Genomic DNA, 22911 nt, shown 5'->3' on the forward strand with positions numbered 1-22911 from the left:
TGGAGCTTATAACATCTGTTTTTCAATGTTGTGAAAACTGGTCTAGACAAAGAATGCAAAATGCCCACTGCAGTGTCTAATGCATAAAGATATTCAAGAGGAATTACTATTGTGATTTCTTTTTAATAGAGTCGCAGTACATAATCCTGGCTGGGCTTGACCTCCCTGTGTATCACAGGCTGACCTCAAACACATGATCTTCCCGCATCATCCTCTGGAATGCTGATATTAGAGGCTTACTATGATTCTTAAACTCATTTTTAAAAATTAAAGCTTCTGGTATGTGACTAATAAATGTAGTTGCCTTTCTAGAGATAAGTTTGGATTTCTCAAGTCAACACAAAGCCAGGCACCAGATATATTTCCGTTTATTGATGTTCATAACTATAAGGAAATGCTTTTTCTTTCTGCTAGTTGTTTAACTTAAGATAAGGCAGAACAGTCAATTTTATAATGTTCCTTTAAAGTACAGTACTTAAGAATCCTATCTCCCTGATAGTTCTACATTCTGAATTCTGCTTTATTCTCTGGACTATTTCCCCATTTTTCTGGGAGTTGATTGCTAGGAAAAGTGCCTTGCCTGCAGATGTGGGACTCTGGCCAGCTTCCCATGTGGCAATAATGAGGATATCTCCACCTAGTAGCCAGGTGATTACAAATTGCCTCCTGGACCCCTAGCCCTATGCTGCAAATGACGTTATTCCTGAAGTCTAGTTGTAAAGGAGGAAGGGGAGAAGGGGACTTTCTCCCAAAGTCAATGATATTCTATGGGGTGGATAGCCCGCAGATTATTTTTCTACCTCAGTTCCTCACTGATGGACATTGAAGATCATGTCAATTTCACCCTATCACTACCAATGAGCAGTGAAGGCTGTTGTACATTTATCTTTGTCTGCATGCATGAATGCTTCCTTAGTATAATTTTGAGAAGTACTGGATCAAATGGTTTGTGAATAGTTACTTTGGGTAGGTACCAAAATATTGCCCTCCCCAAAAGGCTTAAAATATATATTCCTGCCCTATACTTCAACTATTGCACTCTTGCATTTATACCCTAGAAAAAACTCTTATGTAAGTGAATGAAGGAGCATATACCATGAATATTTACAAAAGCATTGTTTTTCGTAGCAAAAAAATTGAGAAATAAATAAATAATAAATAAATAAATAAAATCAGGCTAGATTCAAACAGTGGAATACTACACAGGACCAATATGTCTAAAGCTACATGTATCAACACTGAATATTTCTTTTTTCTGTCTTTCTACCTTCTTTTTTTTTTTTTTTTTCAGAGCTGGGAGATCAAACCGAGGGTGTTGTATGTACTAGATTATCACTCTACCACTGACCTATACTCCCAGCCCCCAACACAAATATTTGTCACAAACCTAATGTATAACAAAGAAAGTAAACTGCAAAAGGATATGTATAGTTTGATACAATATATTCAGTTTAAGAACAGACAATTTCTTGTGGTGGATTATCCCTGTAATCCCAGCACTCTGGGAGGCTGAGGGAGGAGAATCACAAGCTTGAGTTCAGCCTGAAAAATTTAGTGACTCAATGACACCTCGCCTCATAAATAAATAAATAAATAAATAATAAATAAATAAGGGGATGGCTCAGTGCAAAGGCCCTGGGTTCAATCCCCCCATTGCAAAAGGATAGTTTACTATTCATGAGCACATACACAGCACATTTTAAAATGTGTGAATCAGAGACACCCAATTCAAGATACTGCTTCCTCTGTGGGGTAGAAGGACTGAGGAGGTTCCAGGAGCCTTGGTTGGACCTTAAACAGTTTCTTGTTTTTGTTTTTTGGGGTTTTGTCTTTTTTTTAGGAAAAAGGCTCTAGAGCAAATGGGGGAAATGTATTTGGATTTTTTTGGAGGGGGAATGTACTTGTTACTAATAATTTTCTGTGTGCTTTAAATAGTTCACCATCTTAAAAAACCAGAAGAAAAGCAATGTAGGGCAGAGATTGCAACTGTTCCTCCTTGCAGATAAGGAAATTGAGGCTCAGAGAGGTTCACAACCACAACAGAGCCTACTCTTTTGTTCAGGGACACCAGGTACATTCAAGGTAGATAAATTCTACAGGGAGAGACTGTGCATCTCAATTCACTGAAAGCCTGTTTTCTGAAAGACACAGCATAAATGTATAGAGTGGGTCTCTTGGGCAACATCGTAATTCTTGTCTTCCTTGACAACTGAATTTTTGCTATTATCACCCTAATACAGGTCCTAGTGGGGCATTCTGGGTATAACTTGACCAAATGTTCAGGGTATGTGGGGTAAACACTAGACTGAGCCCTGGTTTTGGCAATAGCCATTACTAGGAGTTCACCATTGTGACATGAGGCACAGCAAAGTAAGAGCATTGTAAAGCTCTTTCTGGAACCAAAATGTTGCCTCCACACATCCTTTCAGCAGCATTGCCTGATTAGATGATACAATGGGGCCATCAGACTTTATCAGGACCATTGGTCTAAAGTAGAAACCAGGAGCGGGGAGAAGTGCTGTTTCTCAGTGTTTGGCCCCATTGCTATGGTCCCTGTTGCCATGGTTCCCATGCACTTTTTGCTCGTGCTTTCAACAATTTATAGCACTTTCAGCAAGCAGGACCTAGAAGTTCTCTCAGGCAGACCAGGAAGAAGACTGCTAACAAAAATGATAAGAGCCAGTAAGGGAAGTAATTAAGCAACACATAAAAAGAGTAAGTAGAAAGAATTTGGTGTGAGGCTGAAAAACAGTTTAGTGGGTGTTTTAAAGGAATCTTTTGGAGATGTGATGATGAATCAGGCAGCTGGGACAGAATTCACTGAGAAACGTCAGTTATGGGCTATCATGCTTCTTGCAACATACCCCGCTGTGTCCCCCCAGGGTGTACTTTTATATTTGCTTTTAACTTTTCCTCTCGTTTGTTCTGTCCAACTTCATTCTGCAGAGCCAGGTTCTCCCTTATACATCACCCCCATTGTTTCAAATAAACTTTGTCACTGTTTTCAGCTTGTTTCATTCAACTATGAGAAAGAAAGAAATGTCCATTATGTAGCTGCCATGTGGTACAGGTATAGCAACTCCATGCCCTGGATTATCCAGAAAAGTCCCAATTTCAAGTATTCTATTCTGTTTGTCAGACCAAGAATCATGATTTGCAATGCAGAAAATAAGGTCACTCTAGTTAGAGTAGCTCTTTAAGTCACCTAAGAAAGCCTAATTTAGAAATCCTCTCACTAGTTGACAGGGTCATACAGGGTCTGCCTAAGTGAAATAGCATCTTATGAAAAGAAATATAAAAGTCCTTCTGGACTCCTCATGCCTTCAGAGTCCCTGTAGCTCTCTGGCAAGAAGGTGTGGACTGAAAGTATGGGGTTTTGACGCCCACTGTCCTGTATTACAGTATGTGCTACATTAACACTGTCAGTGTGGGAAATACTCTGAGCTTCTATTTCCTCTATAAAAGAACAGTAATATCTATAACACAGGATTATTCTGAGCAGTAAGTGAGATGGTCACTACCTTTAAAGACCTGTATGATTTCTGGCTATTAAAACTTTTCCTTCATTTGACAAATAAATGTTTACTACATACCAGACTCAACAATCCAGAGGATACAGAGGCCAGGCATGGGGATACAGAGGTGAGCAAAACAGATAGGGACCCTGCTGACATGGACCTTTCAGTTAAGAGAAGTAGGCAGACATTAACCAAAGAATCATCCCCTGCAAGGTTCAAGCAGAAGGGACACATGGCCAGAGTGCTCTTTTCAAAAGCTTACTGCCCCTGCTAGGAGTATAACTTAGGGATAGAGCACTTGCCTAGCATGCACAAGACCTTAGGTTCCAATGAATGAATGAAACCAACTTGACTGCTATGTAGAGAGGATCAGGAGAGACGGTAGGGGCTACATAGGAGGCTTCTGCCAATGATAGCAGCCTAGACTGAGGTGGTGGCAGTGCCAGTCGTAAAAAATGGTCAGATGCTAGATAGATTGTAGAGACAGAGTCCATGGAACTTGGTGATGAGTTGATTTGGGGGAGTGAGGAGGAGGCAAGCAAATATCTTAGCTAACTGTCCTCAGAAATTGGGTTACTTGAAGCCATAAAGACGGTCCAAAAGGTTGCTGAGGGGTACTGTATGGAGGTTATATTTCTCTTCTCCCTTCTGTAGAGCAACGTCCTTCAGTTACTAGACTTAATCTTAAATAAGCATTTAGTATTTTTAAACTTGGCTTGTGTGTGGAATAATACAGCCATGTAATGGCATTTTGCCTTTTGTTAAGTTCAGATTTCTCCTTAAAAGTAAATCACTTACTTCCAAATATTGAATGGAAGGTCACTTTAAAAATAACATGGTTTCCATTAACATAGAATGCTGAAAAAATTCTTCAGCCTAGGTGTCTCCTGCAGACCAGTACATGTTGTTTGAATTTGATTCCTTTCAAATCTTTTGCTCAATAGCTTTTGTTCCAAGAAGCGAGAAGAGAAGAGGGCTTGAAAGAGGAGGAGATGAGAAGGGCCAAGACAAACTTGAGTTTCATAAGAATTAATCACACTTAACCCCAGTTAACCACTCTTTACAGTTTCCAAGGGCATTTCATACAAATTATTTGTGGTCATATTTTGCAAGTGGCAGACCGAGCTGTCTGCAGACTCCCAGTCCGGGGTTTTGCTCTTTATTGCACTGTCAGGTCCTTAAAATCTTTTAGGAGTGGGTAGGAGGCAGGGATTTTGTGATCAACAAAAAAGTTCCAATAGACATTCAAGGCCCTTCTTTGAAACAGTTTATTCCATGTGCATTGAGACTGAGTGTAAAACAAAATTTGCTATTTTCCCACACCACTTGTCCCCTACACACATCAACAAGGCTTTTATTTCTCAACTCTTACAAACCCACCCTTCTTCAGAAGCTATTATCTGCCTGAGAATCAATTGAGACCTCTTGTCTTTTTTGTGCTCTCAAACTCTAAGGAATGAAGTTCCCATCTGCCTTATAGCAAACAAATCTCTTGCTTATACCTGTTTCCCAGAAACTGAAGAGCTTTTTTCCTTTCTCCAGTGTCTATAGTTCTCTTTTCAGAACATTTGACCCTCTTACTGATTTTTAACTGAAGGTGGCAATTAAATGGGTTTCCCAATCTTGAACCATCTCTCCAAATCTCCCTGCATTTATCCTGCCTTCACCAACCTCTGAATTAGGAAAGAAAAAATTCATGCAAACATATTTTCTTGAATTATTATTTTTCCTCTTTCTAAGCAGCCCTATATTAACATAAAGGTGGAACAATTACTAGGGAGAAATGGCAGCATGCATTTCCACTGAGTAGGCAGGTGTCTCTTCTGGAATTAGGACTGACAAAAACCACTACAGCGGCAGTGTCTAGGACTGTTACCCATCATAGTGCCCTTCTCAAGCCCTTCTGTGGGAACCCAGAGATAGGTGGAATTCCAAATCTTCAGGTTCAAACTGAACAAGGAGGCAGCAAAAGAGGAATGCTTCTCATTCAGTTTTGTGAGTTTTGAAGGCAAGAGGAAAAGGAAAGCAAGGAAAGAGAAATAAAAAAGATAGGTGAAAAGAGTGCAAGGGGAGGAATAGAAATACAGCTATGAAAAGAATAATACAAACTTATTTATTTAATAGATTTATATTTATGTAAACTATTTCAGCATATTTTATTAAATATATAAAATATTGTATTTCATATAATTTGTCTATGTGGTTTTGTTACTAGGAAATGTCATGATTTTTGTAAAAACTTCAAATAGTACTGAAAGATTTCAAATGAAAAGTCAAAGTCTTTTCCCAACCCTCTCCTAGCCCTTCTCATGCTCTCTGGAAGCCATCAATACACACAGTTACTTGTGTGTCTTTTTATTATTAGGGGGAGAGTACTGACGATGGAAGTATACTACTACTGAGCTACATTCCTTGCTTTTTGGGGGAGGAGGGAGGACAAGGGCTCATTGAATTGCCCTGAACTTGTACCCCATGCTGGGCTGCTTGTGTATCTTTACAGACTTGTTCCACATATATAAGCATATATGTGGTTTTTTGTGCACTCATGATATTGAGCTACACACACTGGTGACTACTGTGGTGGACAATGGCAGTTGAGCAGGCCAAAAGGGCCAAATTGTTGCCCTACGTGGTGGTAGGATTGAATTTAATTGGACAGGAAGGATAAAAAGCTCAACTCTATCAGTAGGGGAAACTTCTAGGGCCTCTTGGTTCCTCAATTTGTGGATCCCAAGGCATGACGATTGGGTGCAGAGCAGCACCACCAATGCAAGAAACCACACTCAGAGCTGAGGAAAGGGCTTAGGGCTCTGGCAAGGATGATCTGTAGCCTGTTCCGGGTTCCCCTTTCTCCGCCCTCAGAAGCGCTTGTGTTCATAGCTTCTCCTTGAGCATCTCATTGTACTCAAGACCCAATACCAGTTCCCTTTTCTCTCTTTTTCAAAAGCAGAGTGGTGTGGCAATGGGCTCCAAGGAAAGCCCTGGTGCTGGGGTGAGGGAGGGTGTGGTGGGAGGAACCCACATTGTGACTTACTCAACTGTAAGATTTTAACTCAATGTGGGCAGCCCCACAGCCTCTGTGGTCCTGGACAACAGGAGCGAGAACCATGGCGTCACAGCCTAGAGCCTGGAATGGTGAGCACAACCGCGTACCGCGGAGGGATCTGAGCTTGGAGTCTAGGGCTTCATGGGGGCCGGCAGTGTGGGAGAAGGCAGGTGTCTGGAGAGCCCCAGATAAGCAGGCCAGGTTTAGAAATCATTCAGACTCTAGCACAAGCTTGAGGCTTGGCTCCCTGGCAGCTAGCAGAAAGCTGAGAAATGTGATTGCTCCCTGCAGGACCACATACTGTCCCTGGGCAAAAACAGTGGACTCATGCCCACTGCTTGCTGATTTCCAAACCAGTCCTCCCCAACCAGTGGAGGTAACAGGGCCCAGCCAAGGGTTCCAAGCAGCTGTGCTGCAGAGGAAATGTATTTCTTCCTGCAGCAGCCAGGCAGGGAGCCCTTTGTCACTGACCCTACCCGCAGTTCCCCATTGCCTCCACAGTGCTAAAGTAGAGTGCCAGCATTTCCTTTCCATTCCTACTGTTGCTCCTCCAACCTAGAAGCCCTCAGTGGTGCTGGCATCCTGAAGCACCCAGTAACAGCAGCCACATACCCCATAGCCTGGCGAGGAAGACAGTAGTTTCACAGCTACTCCCAATCCCATGTGGGTGGTGGCCTTGCCCCAGCTTCTACCACATCAGCCTCTCCTCCGGCTGGCTAAGGGACAGGGCCCTGGCTGATTAAGACTCCCCCTCTAATGTTGGTAGCCCAGAGCTTAGTTATGAGGCCAATGTATATGGGTGCTACACTGCAGCATTTTCTAAGACGGGTGCTTGCGTGGATGTACATAGGAACATGCTCTGCATATTGTCTTTGCTATATCTCTTGCTCCCAAAGCCCTAAACCTAAAACCTATCACCTCATCACTTTGGAGCCTTCTGCTGCAGGCATATATGCATCCACGGATCTCCTCCAAGAAAAGATCACTGGGAAAGCCAGCCAGCACATTCCTGAAGGAAGGCTAAGAGAATGGTCTCATGACCTTGTCACTCCTCACATTATTGCTTTTAGGGTCTTTCAGGCTGAATTATCCTACCAGGAGAATCAAGGGCATGAGGGTTGGCATCTGAAGACTTAGTTCAAGTCTCAACTTTGCTATGTCCTATTTATATAACATTACTAAGGCCTCCAAGATTTTGTACTCCACTCTTTTAAATGGGGCTAAGGGCCAGGCTTAGTGGCACACAGATGTAATCCCAGAACTCAGGAGGCTTAGGCAGGAAGATAGTCACAAATCTGAGGCCAGCCTGGGCCACATAATAAGTACAAGGCCAGCCTGAACTACATAGCGAGACCTTATCTCAAAAACAAAACAAAACAAAACAAAACAAAAAACCATAAAGTGGGGCTAGAAATGCCTATCCAAGAATGTGGCGAGGAATAAAAGAAACCCTATGAAATTGCTCAAAGCAATTGAATAATAGCAATTTTGTATAGTTCAACCTAATATAAAAGATATTTATAGAGTATGAAGCACTATAATAAATAATCCTGGGTAAGTACTCATTATTTTTAAGAGATATAATTTGAAAGTAACAGAATATTGTTTTCGCAATTAGCAACTAATCCCTTTCATGAGAATACAGATCAAACTAACAGAAAAAAGCACTTCTTCACCAACCACAGGCAGCTGGCATTTCCTGCAGTATGTCAGCCTAGGAAATGGGGGTAAGGTATTTTAGGAGACTAGACCGGTTCACAGAAAGTGAAAGAGGTTAGTAGCAGGGTGGCTCATGATGGCTTCTATCTGGAAATGGATCATTCACAAAAGTACAGGAGGAGCTGGTCAATTCTCCTGCTCCAGGCAGGAGAGTCTCCTCGGCTCCAGTTTTCCTGAGCTGGGCTTTCTCTACTGGGGGCAGGGCCATTGAGGAACATTTGGAACCCAGGCCACACTGCAGTAGCGTGAGCAGTACCTGTGAATTTGTCTCTAATAGGAACCACAGGTATTTTTATACCTCATTACTGCTGGTGCAGATAGCTTGAAATCCTGTTCCATTCATGATTACTTCAAAATCTTGGTGGTTACTAGACCCACCACTAGGTTTTGTTACTTAATGTGTTAATGAAACACATTACTATGTCACAAGTTTTTTAAAAAGATGATAGATAGATAATTTAAAGCCAGTTGATTTTCTTTATAATCCCCTGCATTTTATTTTACACTTGTAAAAACATTCTGTAAAGGAGTGCATAGGTTTCATCAGATCATTGAAGGAATCCAGGACATAAAAATATTAAGAAGCCCTAGATTAGAGGCTTGGCAGGAAATGGAGCTTATTGGGCCCACTGCAGGACACCAGGAGAGGAAGCAGGCATTTGTACTCTGGCCATCAAGGGTACACTGAATGGCTCTAAGGAAGAGGCTGGACAAAGTGACACTGGGTTCTCTCCAGCCTGGGATTCCAGACATAGCAATAGTATTAAAAGAAATAGAGAAATCAGGAAAAGGGGAGGATTAAGGTAGTGGGAGAGGGTTCTGTCTTAAATATATCAATTGAAAACAAAAAAATAGACACCCAGTTGAAGATGTCCTACAGGCTCTGGGAAATATAATTGGACAAACTAGAAGTGCAGCCATGGCAAAAGGAAAAATTTGGGAAGCATCCGTGGTGCTCACAGAAGAATCTGAAGTACTTGCAGTCACCAGTGGAGAGAGGGCAATAAAAGAAAAGAGGCCAAGGTAGGAGACTGTTATATGCTGTCTTCTTCAAGAGATATACTGATAGATTTGCATGCAGGAGGCTTTTTGGGAGCTCCTTCTGGTACAGTCCCAGTGAGGGAGTAAGAGAGGCATGACTAGCCAGAGGCCAGAGTTGAACTGTAATATGGTTGTACCAGAGACCATGGCCCATCCTACTGGGAACTCTGAAATTGCAACTGCCCTTCAGATGGTCCCAAATGAGACCAGGTAGCTGGGCCTCCTATAATCTGTTGGCTGGATTTTGGACACAGGCTGGCCCCCGGGAAGAAATGTAGCTTGGAGAGGAACTCAGATGTGAGCCATCCCCTGTCAGTAGGAGGACTGCCAGGGAACTGAATAGCTGCTCACATTCTACTGTCTTACAATGCAGTAAATGGAACTTCACTGTGTAGGCCTCTGGGTAACTCCCAGCCCTCAGCCCATAGCCAGTCACAGGAGTACCTGGGGAAGAGCCAGGTCCTATCAGGAATTTGAGTCCTTGATAATTATAATTCAGAGTTCTCAGCATCTCCTCCAGTCATTCCTATTTGAGGTGAAGCCAGATAGGCTGTGACAGGAGAAGCTGGCAAAAACTGAAGGCTTGCCATCCCCTGCACAGGTTATTTATAAGAGGTAACCACACTAAGTAAGTCAACCACTGAAGAAACAAACTCTGTGGCCTCTGTGGCCCTCCCTTCCTTCTTATGTGACCCACATGTCCTAGAGAGGATGTTACCACATTGAGGTTAGAGCCCTGCTCATAAGGCTTGCAGGTTACCCAGGAAACTTGATATTGTTAGAGTCACTAAGTAAAAGGAGGTTGAGCTTCATTCTCAAAGAGATAAATAACAAAACTTGATTCTTTCATGTCCTCACACCAAAAAAGCAAGCCAAATAACAACTGGACTATAAATTCTTCCCATCTGTGAAATTTAGAGTAGCTGTTGGAAACTTGAATCCAAAACAATTAACTCATTTGTTTGTTCATTCATTTCACACACACACACACACACACACACACACACACACACACACACAGATTGTTTGCAAAATGATAGGCTGAATGAACAAGGGTGGCTGAAGCCAGGTTTCTTGTTCTGAATAGATTAAAGAATAATTTAAGGAGGGCCAGGGACATAGCTCAGTGGCAGCACCTGCCTGGAGAGTACAAGATCCTGAGTTTGATTCCTAGTACAAGAAACCAAATAATAATAATAGTAATAATTTAAGATTCTGAGGATGTAGCTCAGTAGTAGAGCACACACTTAGCATCTTCAACACTTTTAATTCAATTCCCAACACCAATATAATATAATTTACTAATTGCCCATGCATTTAAAACAAAATCTTGAGATCTGGCCACAGTGAAGGCATGAGGTAAAACTGAGGAGTGCTGCCCCCTTGTGGGTGGGCCCAAGGTTCCTGTGCACCTTAGGCCCCATTCAGCCTGCATCCCTCCCTAGTGTTACCTGACTGGGCGCTGCCAGTCTTGTTGCTTACGAGCCCTAGATTCAGCTGAACTAGACGCAGGACCTATGATGCTGCACCATGTTGTCACTCTGCTCAGTGGGATGTCTCCTCTGCCATCACAAGACCATTAGCTAGTGTGGAACAAGGACCCATGTGTACCCATAGAAGGAAGAGTCCTGTGGGGCTCTGGGGAAAGAAGCGACAAATGCAGTCAAGTTAGGAAAACTTTACAGAAATTCTAGGAAAGCTGATAGACTGCTCATGGGTGCAGGTCCAGAAAAGGGAAGAGTTCTAAGAAAGAAGCTTTCCAGCACAAATGAATAATTAGGGGCAAGAAACTGGTACTTTTAAAGAAAGTGGCCTGTGTAAAGTGGGGTGAAGGCAGAGGGCAGACTTGGAGGCTATCTACCAGGCTGAATGAGGCACTGGCGTTTTATACTGGTGGTCTTGAGGCATAAAAAGGAGTCGATCTGACTTGTGTATCTAGAAGATTAACTCTAGTGACCTGGCTAAACTGGAAGAGGCTAAACTGGAAGAGAGCAAGATCCAAGGCAGGAGGAGCAGCAGGTAGAAGGGTCTTGCAATTGTTTAGGTGAGAAGTAACAAGACAGCCAGGCCTGGTGGTATACACATGTAATCACTGTGTGAGCTTAAGGCATGAGGATCACAAGTTCAAACCCAGAGGCCAGTGTGGGAAAATCAGTAACTTAGTGAGACCTGTCTCAAAAATTTTAAAAAATTAAAATGGGCTGGTGATGTAATTCAGTGCAAATCCCTGGTATCATGAAAAAAAGTAACAAGGCTTTGATTTGGGGAGGTACCAATGAATGAAGGAAGGAATAGTTTGAGAGAGTTTTACGTCAGATTCACAGCTCTTGACAATTCCTCAAGGTAAGAAAGAAGGAAAACTATGCACATTATGGTATACAGTGTGATCTGTGATCCAAGCCACAACAGTAGCTGCCCTGTTTGCAGGATTCTGTGACACTGACAGTAATTACCTTAGTTACTTTTCACTCGTCGCTGAGACAAAATACCTGAAGCCCAAAGTTGGGAAAGGAAAGGTTTATTTCTTACAGTTTTTGGAGGTTTCAGTCCACACTCAGTTGGCTCCAAGACAGGCAGGCATGGCTGGGCTGCAGTTCATGACAGCCGCCAACAGCAAACTCGAACCAGCAAAGAGAGAAAGACACACCTTCTTCCTGCCATTACATCACATCCTGGCTCCACCCCTATGTGGGTGGAGCACTGACACCATCAATCCAAGCACTATACAATGAACCATCACAAATGAACAATGCAAACTCATGAGGCCTGGGGGTCACAAACATAAACCATGACATTACCCATCCATTAATTCTCTCCAGTCTCAAAGCCAAAGGTAACCACCTACTGATGAGCCATAGTATTTCATGTAGCACCCACTAAGCACTAGAGCTAAAGTGTATTCCTTAGACTCACATATTGAATTGACACAGTTGCCTTGGGAAGTGGACATTATTCTTACACCTATTTACAGATGAGGAAACTAAAGCCCAGAGAGACAATGTGATTTTTCCAGGGCTATACAGCTAATAAGTGACAGAACAAGGACTTAAATCCATATGTAGTTTGCTCCAGAGCCTCTCATGTAAGCTAGAAGAGGGGCCACCAAGCCCATGACCCTGTGCCAATCAAGCTAAGTTAACTGTGTCTGGCTAGTGGCATATATGTCTCACATACTGCTCCAAAGAGCATCTGGATTTAAACCCTGAGGCCTTAGATGGGCATTGAAGTTGTGGGAACTTGAGGAGATGGAGATGCCAGCCAGGTAGGGAGGAGGAAAATGATGAGTGCAGGAAAGCAGTCATGTGGCGCTGCATCAGATCCTCTCCCCAAAGCATAGGCCCTTCAATAGCTTCTGGTTATCCTAGGCATCACATCCAACTTCTTGGCCCTGGCCTGCAAGAATCTGAAGTAACCTGGCTCTTGCGTACCTCTGCAGTATCTCTTGGGAATCATGCTTCCTCTCAGTCACACTGCACAGGTGTGCTGGCTCCTTTCTTTCATTCTCTCCCACCCCAGGGCATTTGCGTTTGCTGTCCTCCCACCTCTGGCAGGTATCCCCCCTTTTCTTTTTTTTTCTTTCCTTTTCTTTCTTTTTTCTTTTGTACCAGGGATTGAATTCATGACCTCATGTTTGCCAGGCAGGTGCTTGTGCCACTGAGCTAAAGCCCTGGCACATACCCCTTTTTTCCCTTTCGATGGCTGTTTCCTTCGCATCGTTCACATCTCTTCCACTTTTATGTGAACTCCGCGAAGGCAGGGAGTGTCTGTGCTCTTCACCCTTGTATCCCTCAATGCCTGTGTGCCAGTACACAGAAGGGGCTCAATGAACTACTTGTTGAAAAAATGAACTTATTCTTTTGGCACCTAGTGTGCACCTGACATTTAACGAATACTAATTCACCTAATCTTTGAAACATCCCTATGGGTTAAATATTGTTACTATCCCTATTTTGTAGCTGAGAGGTGACCTAAGTTGGCCAAGGTCACAGAATTTAGGGAAAGAAAGAGAGCTAGGATGTGACTCCTGACTCCAGCTGGTCCCACCCGTAAAGCATTGCTCCAAAGTGTGTATTCCCCTGGATCTTAGTTGAAAAGGTCCAGCGCTTTATCTTCCCTATACTATTTCAGATGACTGACTTAGGCTTCCTCAGGAAGGAACTGAAGCAATTCTGTTGGCCTCTCTGCTGGGGGTTAACTGCCCTGCTTATTCTATCTTTTCATTCTTATTTATTAAAAACTCTGGAGATTGAGAGACATACCTCAGAAAACAAAACAGAATTTCCTGCTCAGTAAGAAGCCATGCTGTCTCAGTGACAGATATAGCTGAAATCCATAGGACCGAGCATCCCCTAGAGAGTGCCAGCAACAAAGGAATGAAATGGCCTGCCTGGCTCTAACACGTTTTCTTCTCCAATTTGAAATTTGCCTAGATCCTTGCTTCTCAAAGTGATTATGGACATAACCAGTAAGCATATAAGGGATACAGAATCTCTACACACCCCTTCCACCTACTGCATTGCACCCTGCATTTTAACTGCCCCTAATCCCTGGATTTTGTGGTTGCAATGTACAAAAATAGTACTAGCCTAGAGGTCTGTCTCTGAGAATGATTTTGTCATTAGGCAGCTCCCTAAGGGCAGGGGATAAATCCTGGCGTTGCATCTTTGGAACAATCACAACCTTAGTATTGCACTCTTAGTTACATCCACACAGCCCACACAAGCCTACACTGATACCTAGTAGGTGCTCAGTAATATTTGCTGAACTGTGAAAGACTGTAGCCACCTATAGCCATTTTAGGTGCAGATACTATGCACATTACATAGTTCTGTCCCCTCTTGTCACTTCCCCTGCAAGTTATCCTCTGACCTGTGGTCCCATGAAGGAGACTTGGCAACAGAGAATTTTTTTATGTAGGCCCTACACCTTGGACAAGACCCTAAACAGCTTGACCTATCCCTGTTCTATCTTCTCACCTCAAAAAGCCCAAGGAGGAACTTCTGAGGTGTCCACACTCTGTTTGTTGTTATCCTCCTGAACACACATCCTCCTCAACACACGTAGCCACCAAGGTCCTTGTGGCACTAGTCAGATGGCCTCCAGAAATCCCTGTCCCTCCCAAGGTGCAGAAGGTGCTGCCAGGTTCTGCCTACCGAGCCCTTGTTGCATGGAGAGCCAAAATAAACTTCTGTTGATGTGGAAACAGGTTGAATTATTTTAAGAAAAAAATTGCTCCTTCATTAAGTCATGTTGGTATGGCAACAAGAATTAGGAAAGTAACTTGTCCATGAAGGTTATGTATAATGTTTGAGGACTGAGAGTTTTCAAAATAATGGAAGACAATTTGTGAGCACCTCTGCTTGGGGAGAGGAAGTGAGGGCCCATTGAGGACCCTGTTGCCTTGCCTGAGTGGCCTTGGGGCAGTGTGGCTAGGATTCACTCTCCAGGACTCTTTCTGGCTGAGGCAGTGAAAGAGCATGTAATGGGAAGCTACACGAGGAAGGCACCTAGACCGGAGGTCCAACATTATCTAGGTATACAAGTGGGCAGCACTCCGCTGCAAGAGGAGCACCCTGACTTCCAAGAATTAAGGGAAGCAGTCTGAAGACAGGCTGAGGCTTAAATAGAGCAACAGCAGAACTCCTTATTGGGTCCTCATAGTGAATCAAACATTTGAAGCATTCACCTTTAACCTTCACAACAACCCTCCAGGAATCATCTCAATTTGCAAATACAGCAGCTGAGTGAGGCCACTTGTCCAAGGACTTGTCCAGGGTCACACAGTAAGTGCAGAGCTGAGACTGAAATCTTAAATTTCACCTGTGGCCTCTGCTGCAAAATCTAATCTTAAGGTGAAACACAGAACCAGACTATTATCTTGTGCCAACATTCATTCATTCATTCATTCATTTAAAAATTCTCTATGGAGCATCTACTCTGTGTCAAGCTGTGAGAAGCATTCAGATATATTATGCTTCCTTTCTGCCTTCCAAGAGTCCAAGGACTCTTCTGAGGGGGAATCAAGTGGATACAATACAAGTCCACCCATACAAGTGGCAGGGTAATAGGCTGCAGAGTAGCAGGTGCCCAGACCACAGGAGCAGCAGATCTGCCTCAGAGTGGTCCTACCCTCCTTTCTGGGTTCTCTCCTCTTTGCAGGTATTCAAAGGGTCTCTGCAGACTCAGGAAGCAAACACTGGCTTTTGGAATGGAAAACAGAGAGTTTGAGAGGCTCGAAGCAAGGAAGACCAGAGGCAGAAGCCCCTAAATCTCCAATGATTCTGAAACCTTTCAGAAAAAGAGAGGAGCCAGATGAACCAGCTTCTATTGACTTTTTCTACTCCCATCCAAATAGCTCTGTGAAATGCACAGTGAACTCTGATAATCACAGAGCTTGGGAGGCTGTGTGAGGCATTTTGGACCTACTAGAAAGAGCAAGAAGCCAGATTTAGTGAGCATACCTGTAATCTCAATCCTCTGGAGGCTGAGGCAGAAAGATCACTGTGAGTTTGAGGCCAACCATGGGCTATATAGTGAGTTTATTACTAGCCTGAACTATATAGTGACACCTTGTCTTAAAAAAAGAAAAGAAAAGAAATAGAAATAGAAAAGAATAAAAAAGAAAAAAAGAAGAAAGAAAAAAGACCTGGATATACAAGTGTAGATCTATAGTTTACTGTGTGGCCTAGACAATTTACAGTCTCTCTCAGTCATTTTTCTTTCTTTCTTTCTTTCTTTCTTTCTTTCTTTCTTTCTTTCTTTCTCTCTCTCTCTTTCTGTGTGTGCACACTGCACACATGTGTATTGCTGGGATTTGAACCAGGGCTTCATGCATGCCAGGCAAGCACTCTTTCACTGAGCTATACCACCCAGCCCTCTAAGTTTTATTTTTAAGGTAAAAATTTGTTGTAGAAGTTAGAGATAATGTATACACAGGGCTTGTGTAATGCCTGATACATTAAAGAGGCTCAATAACATTTTTAAAAATGAGTCACCTGGGGTGCTTTGTAAAACAGCCTGTATTGAGCCCAACTCCACACCAAATAAATAAAGATCCTTGAGTGGAGTTTACATATTATTATGTGTGCGTGTCCCAATGGTTCTAGGCTTCAGGTAGGGTCGAGAAGCCCTATCTACTGTAGGTCATGCCCACCTTGTGTTCACCTGTGAGCAAACCTATCATGTAGAGGACATGATATTGTGTACTCAAGCACACAGCAGGCAGCTCCCTAAAGCAGGCTGTAGATTCCAGAAATGATGTCCACAGCCTCCCCTCAAATGATACCCAGCAGTGAAAAGGCAGAAGTCAGCGGGTAACTAGTACCTTCCATGGCCATGCTGCAGCCAGGGTGCTGGACTACAATCAGGTAGCAAACTCCATCAAATCTAAACTGAAGAACTGCAGTGTGGTAACATTTCAAGGACAGGGAGGAGCTGCAGAGATTCTCATTCATCTATAATCAGCCTCCCCCCTCAGAATCAGAAGTAGATATTCGTAAAGATCATTTGGCTGCAATGGGATCCATTCATTTTGTCATTCAACATACATCTACTGAGCACTTATTATATGCTAGATGCTGTGGATATACTGGTGACCAAGACAGACTAGATCACTGACCTCAGGGAGTTTACAGTCAGGATAGGACAAAAAGATAGTAAATAATGAGATTAACAAGAAGAGTTTCAAATAGTGGTAAGTTCTAGGAAATAAAATAAGCACAGTGATGTGGCTAAGGTGATTATGATGTGGGTACCACAGCAGGGTCACAATTCCATCTGAGAGGCAGAGATCCAAGAGAAGAAGGGAAGTAAGCCATATGACCATCTGATAGAAGAATGTTTCAGGCAGAAGGGACAAGTGCAAAGGTCTCAAAGTGGAGCATGTTTGAGGAGCAGTAGGAAGGCCACCTGACTTGAAAAGAGCAAGCAAGGAGAACAGTGGGCTGTGGGACGAGGCCACAGCATTCAGGCCCTATGGATCATGGCAAAGACTTCACATTCTAATCTAGTCTCATGACAAGCAATGGAAAGAACTGTTGCACAGGAAAGCAGCAGGTTATTATTATGGTTTAGATTTGAAATGTCCCTCAAAAGTCTCATGTGTTCAGAAAGGGGGCTTTGGAAGGATGATTGGATCATGGGAGCACTATAATTATCAATGTATTAGTCCACTGAGTTCATAGCTGACCGCTCTGTTTGAAGTTAGGGCCTGGTTGAAAGAGGTAAGTCACTGGGGAGGGTGGTTTGGAAAGGTACCTTCTTGTCGCCAGATTTTCTCTTCTTTCTCTGCTTCCTGGCTGTCATAACATAAGCAGCTTTTCTCTGCCAAATCATTTCATCATGCAATTTCTGCCTTGGAGCTGGCCAACCATCGACTGAACCCTCTGAAATCATGAGCCAAAATAAACCTCACTTCCTTTAAATTTCCAACATTAGATATTTTGTCTCAGTGACAGAAAAGTTGACTATTATAGATGTGATTTACTTTATTCTTTATTAACAGCTTTATTGGAATATAATTCACATATTATGCAATTGACCCATTTAACACCTACCATTCAGTGGTTCTTAGTATAGTCCCAAATATGTAGGACCATCACACTGTGTAATTCCAGGACATTTTTATCATTCCAAATCGGGTGTATTTTATTCATTAGCAGTCACCTACCCACCTCCAGCCATAGGCAATCACTAATATACTTTCTGTCTCTATGGATTTACCTGTTCTGGATGGCTCTTATAAATGGAATTGTACAATGTGTTGCCTTTTGTGGCTGGCTTCTTTCACTTAGCATAATGATTTCAAGATTCATCAGCACTACAGCACGTACTAGTGTTTCATTCCTTTTTATTGCTGAATAATGTTCCGTTGTATGGCCAGATCACATTTTGCTTCTGTGTTGATCCATTGGTGAACATTTGGGTTGTTTCAGCCCTTTACATAATGCTGCTATAAACCTTTATGTACAAGTTTTTATGCAGACCTATAATTTTTTGGGTGAACCCCTCAGAGTGTGATCGCTGAATCATATGGTAATTCTTTGTATAAACTATGTTTAATCATTTGAGGAACTGCCAGGCTCTTTTCATAGTAGCTGCACCATTTTGTTGTCCTCCCAGCAGTACATGAGGGCTCCGACTTCTCTGCTTCTCCAACTTCTTCATCCAGTGTCAACATTTGTGATTGTTGATTCTAGCCATCCTAGTGACTGTGAAGAGTATTTTATTCATCTGTTTTTTTTTTTGTTTGTTTGTGCTTTGGGGGGGGGTTACCAAGGATTGAACTCATGATCTTGTGCCTGCCAGGCAGGTGCTTATGCCACTGATCTAAATCCCTGGCCTCAATGTGAAGAGTATTTCATTGTGCCTCTGGTTTGCATTTCCCTGATGACCTATGCTGTCAAGGATCTTTTTGCCTATTGGCCATTTTTTATTTACATGCTTAGCCCATTTTTTTAATTTGTGCTATCTTTGTATTATTGAGTTGTAAGAGTTCTTTATTCTATACAAGCCTCTTAGCAGATACATGATTGCAAATATTTTTTCTATTCGTGTGGATTGCCTTTTCATTTTTCTTGATGGTAGTCTTTGAAGCACAAAAGTCTTTAACTTTGATAAGAGTCCAGTTCATCTGTGGTTTGTTGTTGTTGTTGTTATTGCTTGCTTTTGGCATTATATCTAAGAATTCATTACCTCATTCCTCAATTACTTTTGAGGACAAAATTCCTCTGCTTGCTATGTGGGGAACAGACAGGGGAGGGCAGAGCTGCAGAATGCCAAGCCAGCTGCAGATACGGATGCTCTGTGAAGAACTAGCTGACTCCTCTGAGAACCTCAGATGCCTGAGTGTGGCTGGACTGTGCACCCTGTAAGGTAGCCTGGACCCAGACACAGAACACTGATGTTCTGGCCTTATTTTCTTGTATCTATTTTATGCAAATCCTATTCCCTGCTCCTATTCTGGTTTGAACCTCATATACCAATTTGTACTTTTCAGAGAGACACAAGGCCAGCTCAGAAGGTGATCTGGATGCCTTTAATAGCTGTGGAGGAGTCCGTGTAATACTCATGCAATGTGGGACCTGAGAAGAGTTCCATCCTCTTTTTGGCCTAGGTTTCCACATGTGATTTGCATGAGAGGACTGTACGCGAGTCTCTTGCTAGCCACAGGATCGGAGTTTTCAGATTTCCTTTCTCATAAGGTAGCTGAGCATAGCTTCTTGAAAATATGTATTATGATTGCAAGACAGAGTATAAGCAAATCACAAAACAATATTTACTGTATGCATCTTTGTTTTGGCACAGTAAAACTTCTAGAAGGATATCCCCAAAGTATCAGCAGTGATTGTTGCTGGTATAGAGGGTTGATGGATATTTTTTCGGTTTGTTTGTATGCTTTAGATTTTAACTGGGGCATTTTTTTTCTTTTAGTTTGTTTGTATGCTTTAGATTTTAACTGGGACAAATGTATTCTGTGTTTGTAATAATAAATAGAAAAGCATAAGAGAAAATTTTTAAGCCAACAATTTTTAAAGAAAGAAATTGCTAAACTGGATCTGGTGACCCATATCTGTAATCCCAACTACTACTAAGGCTGAGGTGGGAGGATTGCAAAATCAAACTCAACCTGGGCAACTTAGTGAAAACTTGCCTCAAAAAATAATCAAAAGGGCTACAGGTGTAGCTTAGTGGTACAGTGTTTACCTAGCCTGATAGCATGACCAAGGCCCTGAGTTCCATCCCCAGTGAGAAACAGACAGAGACAGAGACAGAGACAGAAAGAGAGGCAGAGAGAGAGACAGAGATAGACAAAAAAAATTACTAGCAGCTATTATCAGGAAAAGTTGGTGGGGGGTGGCAGCGAGCCATCACTCTGGATGCTGCAGGGACCAATGGGAAAGTAGCCGATAGGAGAATGTGCCTTTTGCACTTTGAAGTGCCCTCCTTGCCAACAGCTGTTGAGAGCACTGGGAAGCCAACTCTGATGCAGAGACTGGGGTGCAGGAAGCTCACTGAGGAGGCTTTTGGGATCTCTGGCTGTAGACTGAGTGATGAAGGGTTGTGCCGAAGCTAATGTAATCTGCATTGCAGTCCTACTGAGAGCCTTGGGCAGTCTAAGGGAAAGCCTGTACTGAGCTGGGGTAGTAGTCTTCCTCTGAGTGCTCCTGAGATGGGGTCAGGCTGCCACCAGAGAAGATGTGACATTGGATATGGCGATCCCCAATGAGAGTTGGCAATAAAATGCTTTCCTCTGACATCGTTTAGGAGATCAAATCATGTATTCCTGAGATGAAATCTGGGTGGCAGGACCCTAACATTATTGTACATTATTGTATGATCCTTTAATTGCCTTGGAATGCAGACAGTGTAGAAGTGCTACCACCTGTTTTACCAATGAGAAAACTTTGCCTCAGCGAGGATGCACAACTAGGATGTATTGAGTTAGTCACAAAGCTAGATGGATCCAACTCCACATGCCTCCCTCATTCCCTGGGAACACATCTGCCCAAACTTTCCAGCAATTTGTTTCTTGGTCAAATGAACAAATATTTTCCTCCTTATTAGCACTGACTCTGTTGGTTCTCTATGTTCACCCATCAATTTTCAGTTGAGCCAGGCTCAAGCCACAAGTCCCAATGCCAAGTTTGACTTAGTTGGGGCAAACTAAAGGGGCCCTTACTCTCCAAGAAAGCTGCTCACTTTGAAGGGGGACAGAACTTGCTTCCACCTGTGATCAGCCTGAACCTCCTCCAGTTTGGAGGAACAGAGGAAGCTATAGGCAGTCTCACTGAGTTAATCTTATTTTGAGTTAATTTTATTAACCTGTGAGATCAATTGGCTGCAGGCATCAGTCTGCAGGCATTAATGCAGCAATGGCCTGGGAAGTCTAACAGCCAAGGACTGACTTATCAGTCATTTACAGATGAGATTGCTAATTTCGTCTGATGCTGGCATAAGTAAGAGAAGCCCCTTGTGAAGTGGAGCTGCTCAGTGGATGTCCTGCCAGTGAGGAGGATAAGGGAAAAAGAGAAGGCAGATGACAAGTAATGCCCCCTTCCCGGCCACTGTAAGGACTGGTTTGGCTTCTAGATATCTTTGACTTGAGTTCTACCCTTGAGGGGCAGCAAAATATAGGGCAGCGTTTTCAAAATGTGGTCCTTAGCCAGAAATGGTAGCACTTGCCTGTAATCCCAGCACACTGGGAGGCTGAGGAAGGATTTGCCAGTGTAGGCAAATTAGTGATTTAGCAAGACCCTGCCTCAAAATTGAAAAAGGGATAGAAATGTAGCTCGGTGTAAAGGCCATGGATTCAACCCCTAGTACCACACACACACACACACACACACACACACACACACACACACGATCCTTGCGCTGCAGCATTGACAGCCCTTGAGTACTTGTTAGACATGCAGATTTCCCAGTCCTACCCCAAACCCCCACAGCTTGAATATCTGGAAGTGAGGATGAACAGTCTGTTTTTTAACAAGCCTTCCAGAGAGTTCTGACACCCCCACGCGATGGATTTATGGACACAAAATGTGGTACTAAGCAGCTTGAGTAACTAGATATATGATCATAGAACCAGCCTCTAACTTCTCAGTGCCTGTTCTATGACATGAAAGAAAAATAGTGCCTGTTTCATAAGGTTGTTGTGAATATTAGATTTGTCAAGTGCCTAGAAAAATGTTTGGACTTAATACAGGTTGTTTATATAAATGCTAACCACTGTTATTGTTAGTAATAATGGAGCCCTGAACTTCTGTCTGTTCTCTCAGCATGACAGTAATTCTAACTAGATCATAAAGTTGATTTGACAAGTTTAAAAATAACATGAAATTCTGCCTGTACTGTGATTGTACTTATATGAAAATATGTATGCATGAGGACAAGGAGAAATTATTGTTGATTTCTTTCTCTAACCAAAAGCTTTTGAAATGTGATTAAGGCTAGGAATGGAGCTCAGTGGTAGACTGCTTCCCTAGCATGCTGGATTCAATGCTCAGCATTGGGAAAATAAAGAAAGAAAAGTGGTTAGCTATATCTTTGGAGTCTAAAATTAATTAAATTCAGTTGAACGAGAAAACATGATGGATCGTGGAGAACCAATAGGCAAAATTGAAGTAAAGGCTACTCTAGAAGACTCATGATGAAGTACATGAGTCCCATCCTCATTTAGAGCAGGTTCTGTGATTATCAGGTAACACCAAGCTGAAGGTCCCTTGAGATCAAAAGGAAAGAGACATGAGCAAGAGTTCAATCCTGCTGTGAAAGCTTAGTAACAATAGCAAGGATGGCTCACTACAGTGAGGACAACTAGGGGTAAGCATGGGAGGGCTGGGTAATGGACTTGTCCTCAGGAAGGAAAACAGACTCCAACCAAGGTAGTCATGGAAGCTGGGCCGCCTTGCCAGTTGCTGTGGAAAAATGTGAATTATTTGGGGAGAGCTTGTAGTAGATCTCCATCTGCAAAGGTGTAAATACAGATGGCTAGTGAAGCCTGTATCACCATATGACCACCTCCAGATCTATAGGTTCCAATGTCCCGGCTGGGCCTTGAAATTCCGGAATAAGGCTAGGAGAGCT

The 22911-nt window shown here is 42.8% G+C and overlaps 1 protein-coding gene across 9 annotated transcripts in view; it reads left to right on the forward strand.

Annotated features, from left to right (window-relative positions):
• Positions 1 to 22911, forward strand: part of Nhsl2 (NHS like 2) — a 283830-nt gene that overhangs the window by 219689 nt on the left and 41230 nt on the right. The window contains exon 1 of one of the 9 annotated variants that reach the window (XM_063246081.1): positions 1641 to 6653. The exons of the other annotated variants lie outside the window; for them this stretch is intronic. Within the exon in view, the coding sequence (XP_063102151.1) occupies positions 6575 to 6653 (79 nt within the window). The 5' untranslated portion in view covers positions 1641 to 6574. Of the gene's footprint in view, positions 1 to 1640; positions 6654 to 22911 lie in introns of those variants that run through there. 9 annotated transcript variants of the gene reach the window in all.

The sequence above is a fragment of the Cavia porcellus genome, unplaced genomic scaffold (assembly GCF_034190915.1).
Source record: "Cavia porcellus strain 051 isolate PalLab524CR breed Dunkin Hartley unplaced genomic scaffold, mCavPor4.1 scaffold_3, whole genome shotgun sequence".
Lineage (NCBI taxonomy): Eukaryota > Metazoa > Chordata > Mammalia > Rodentia > Caviidae > Cavia > Cavia porcellus.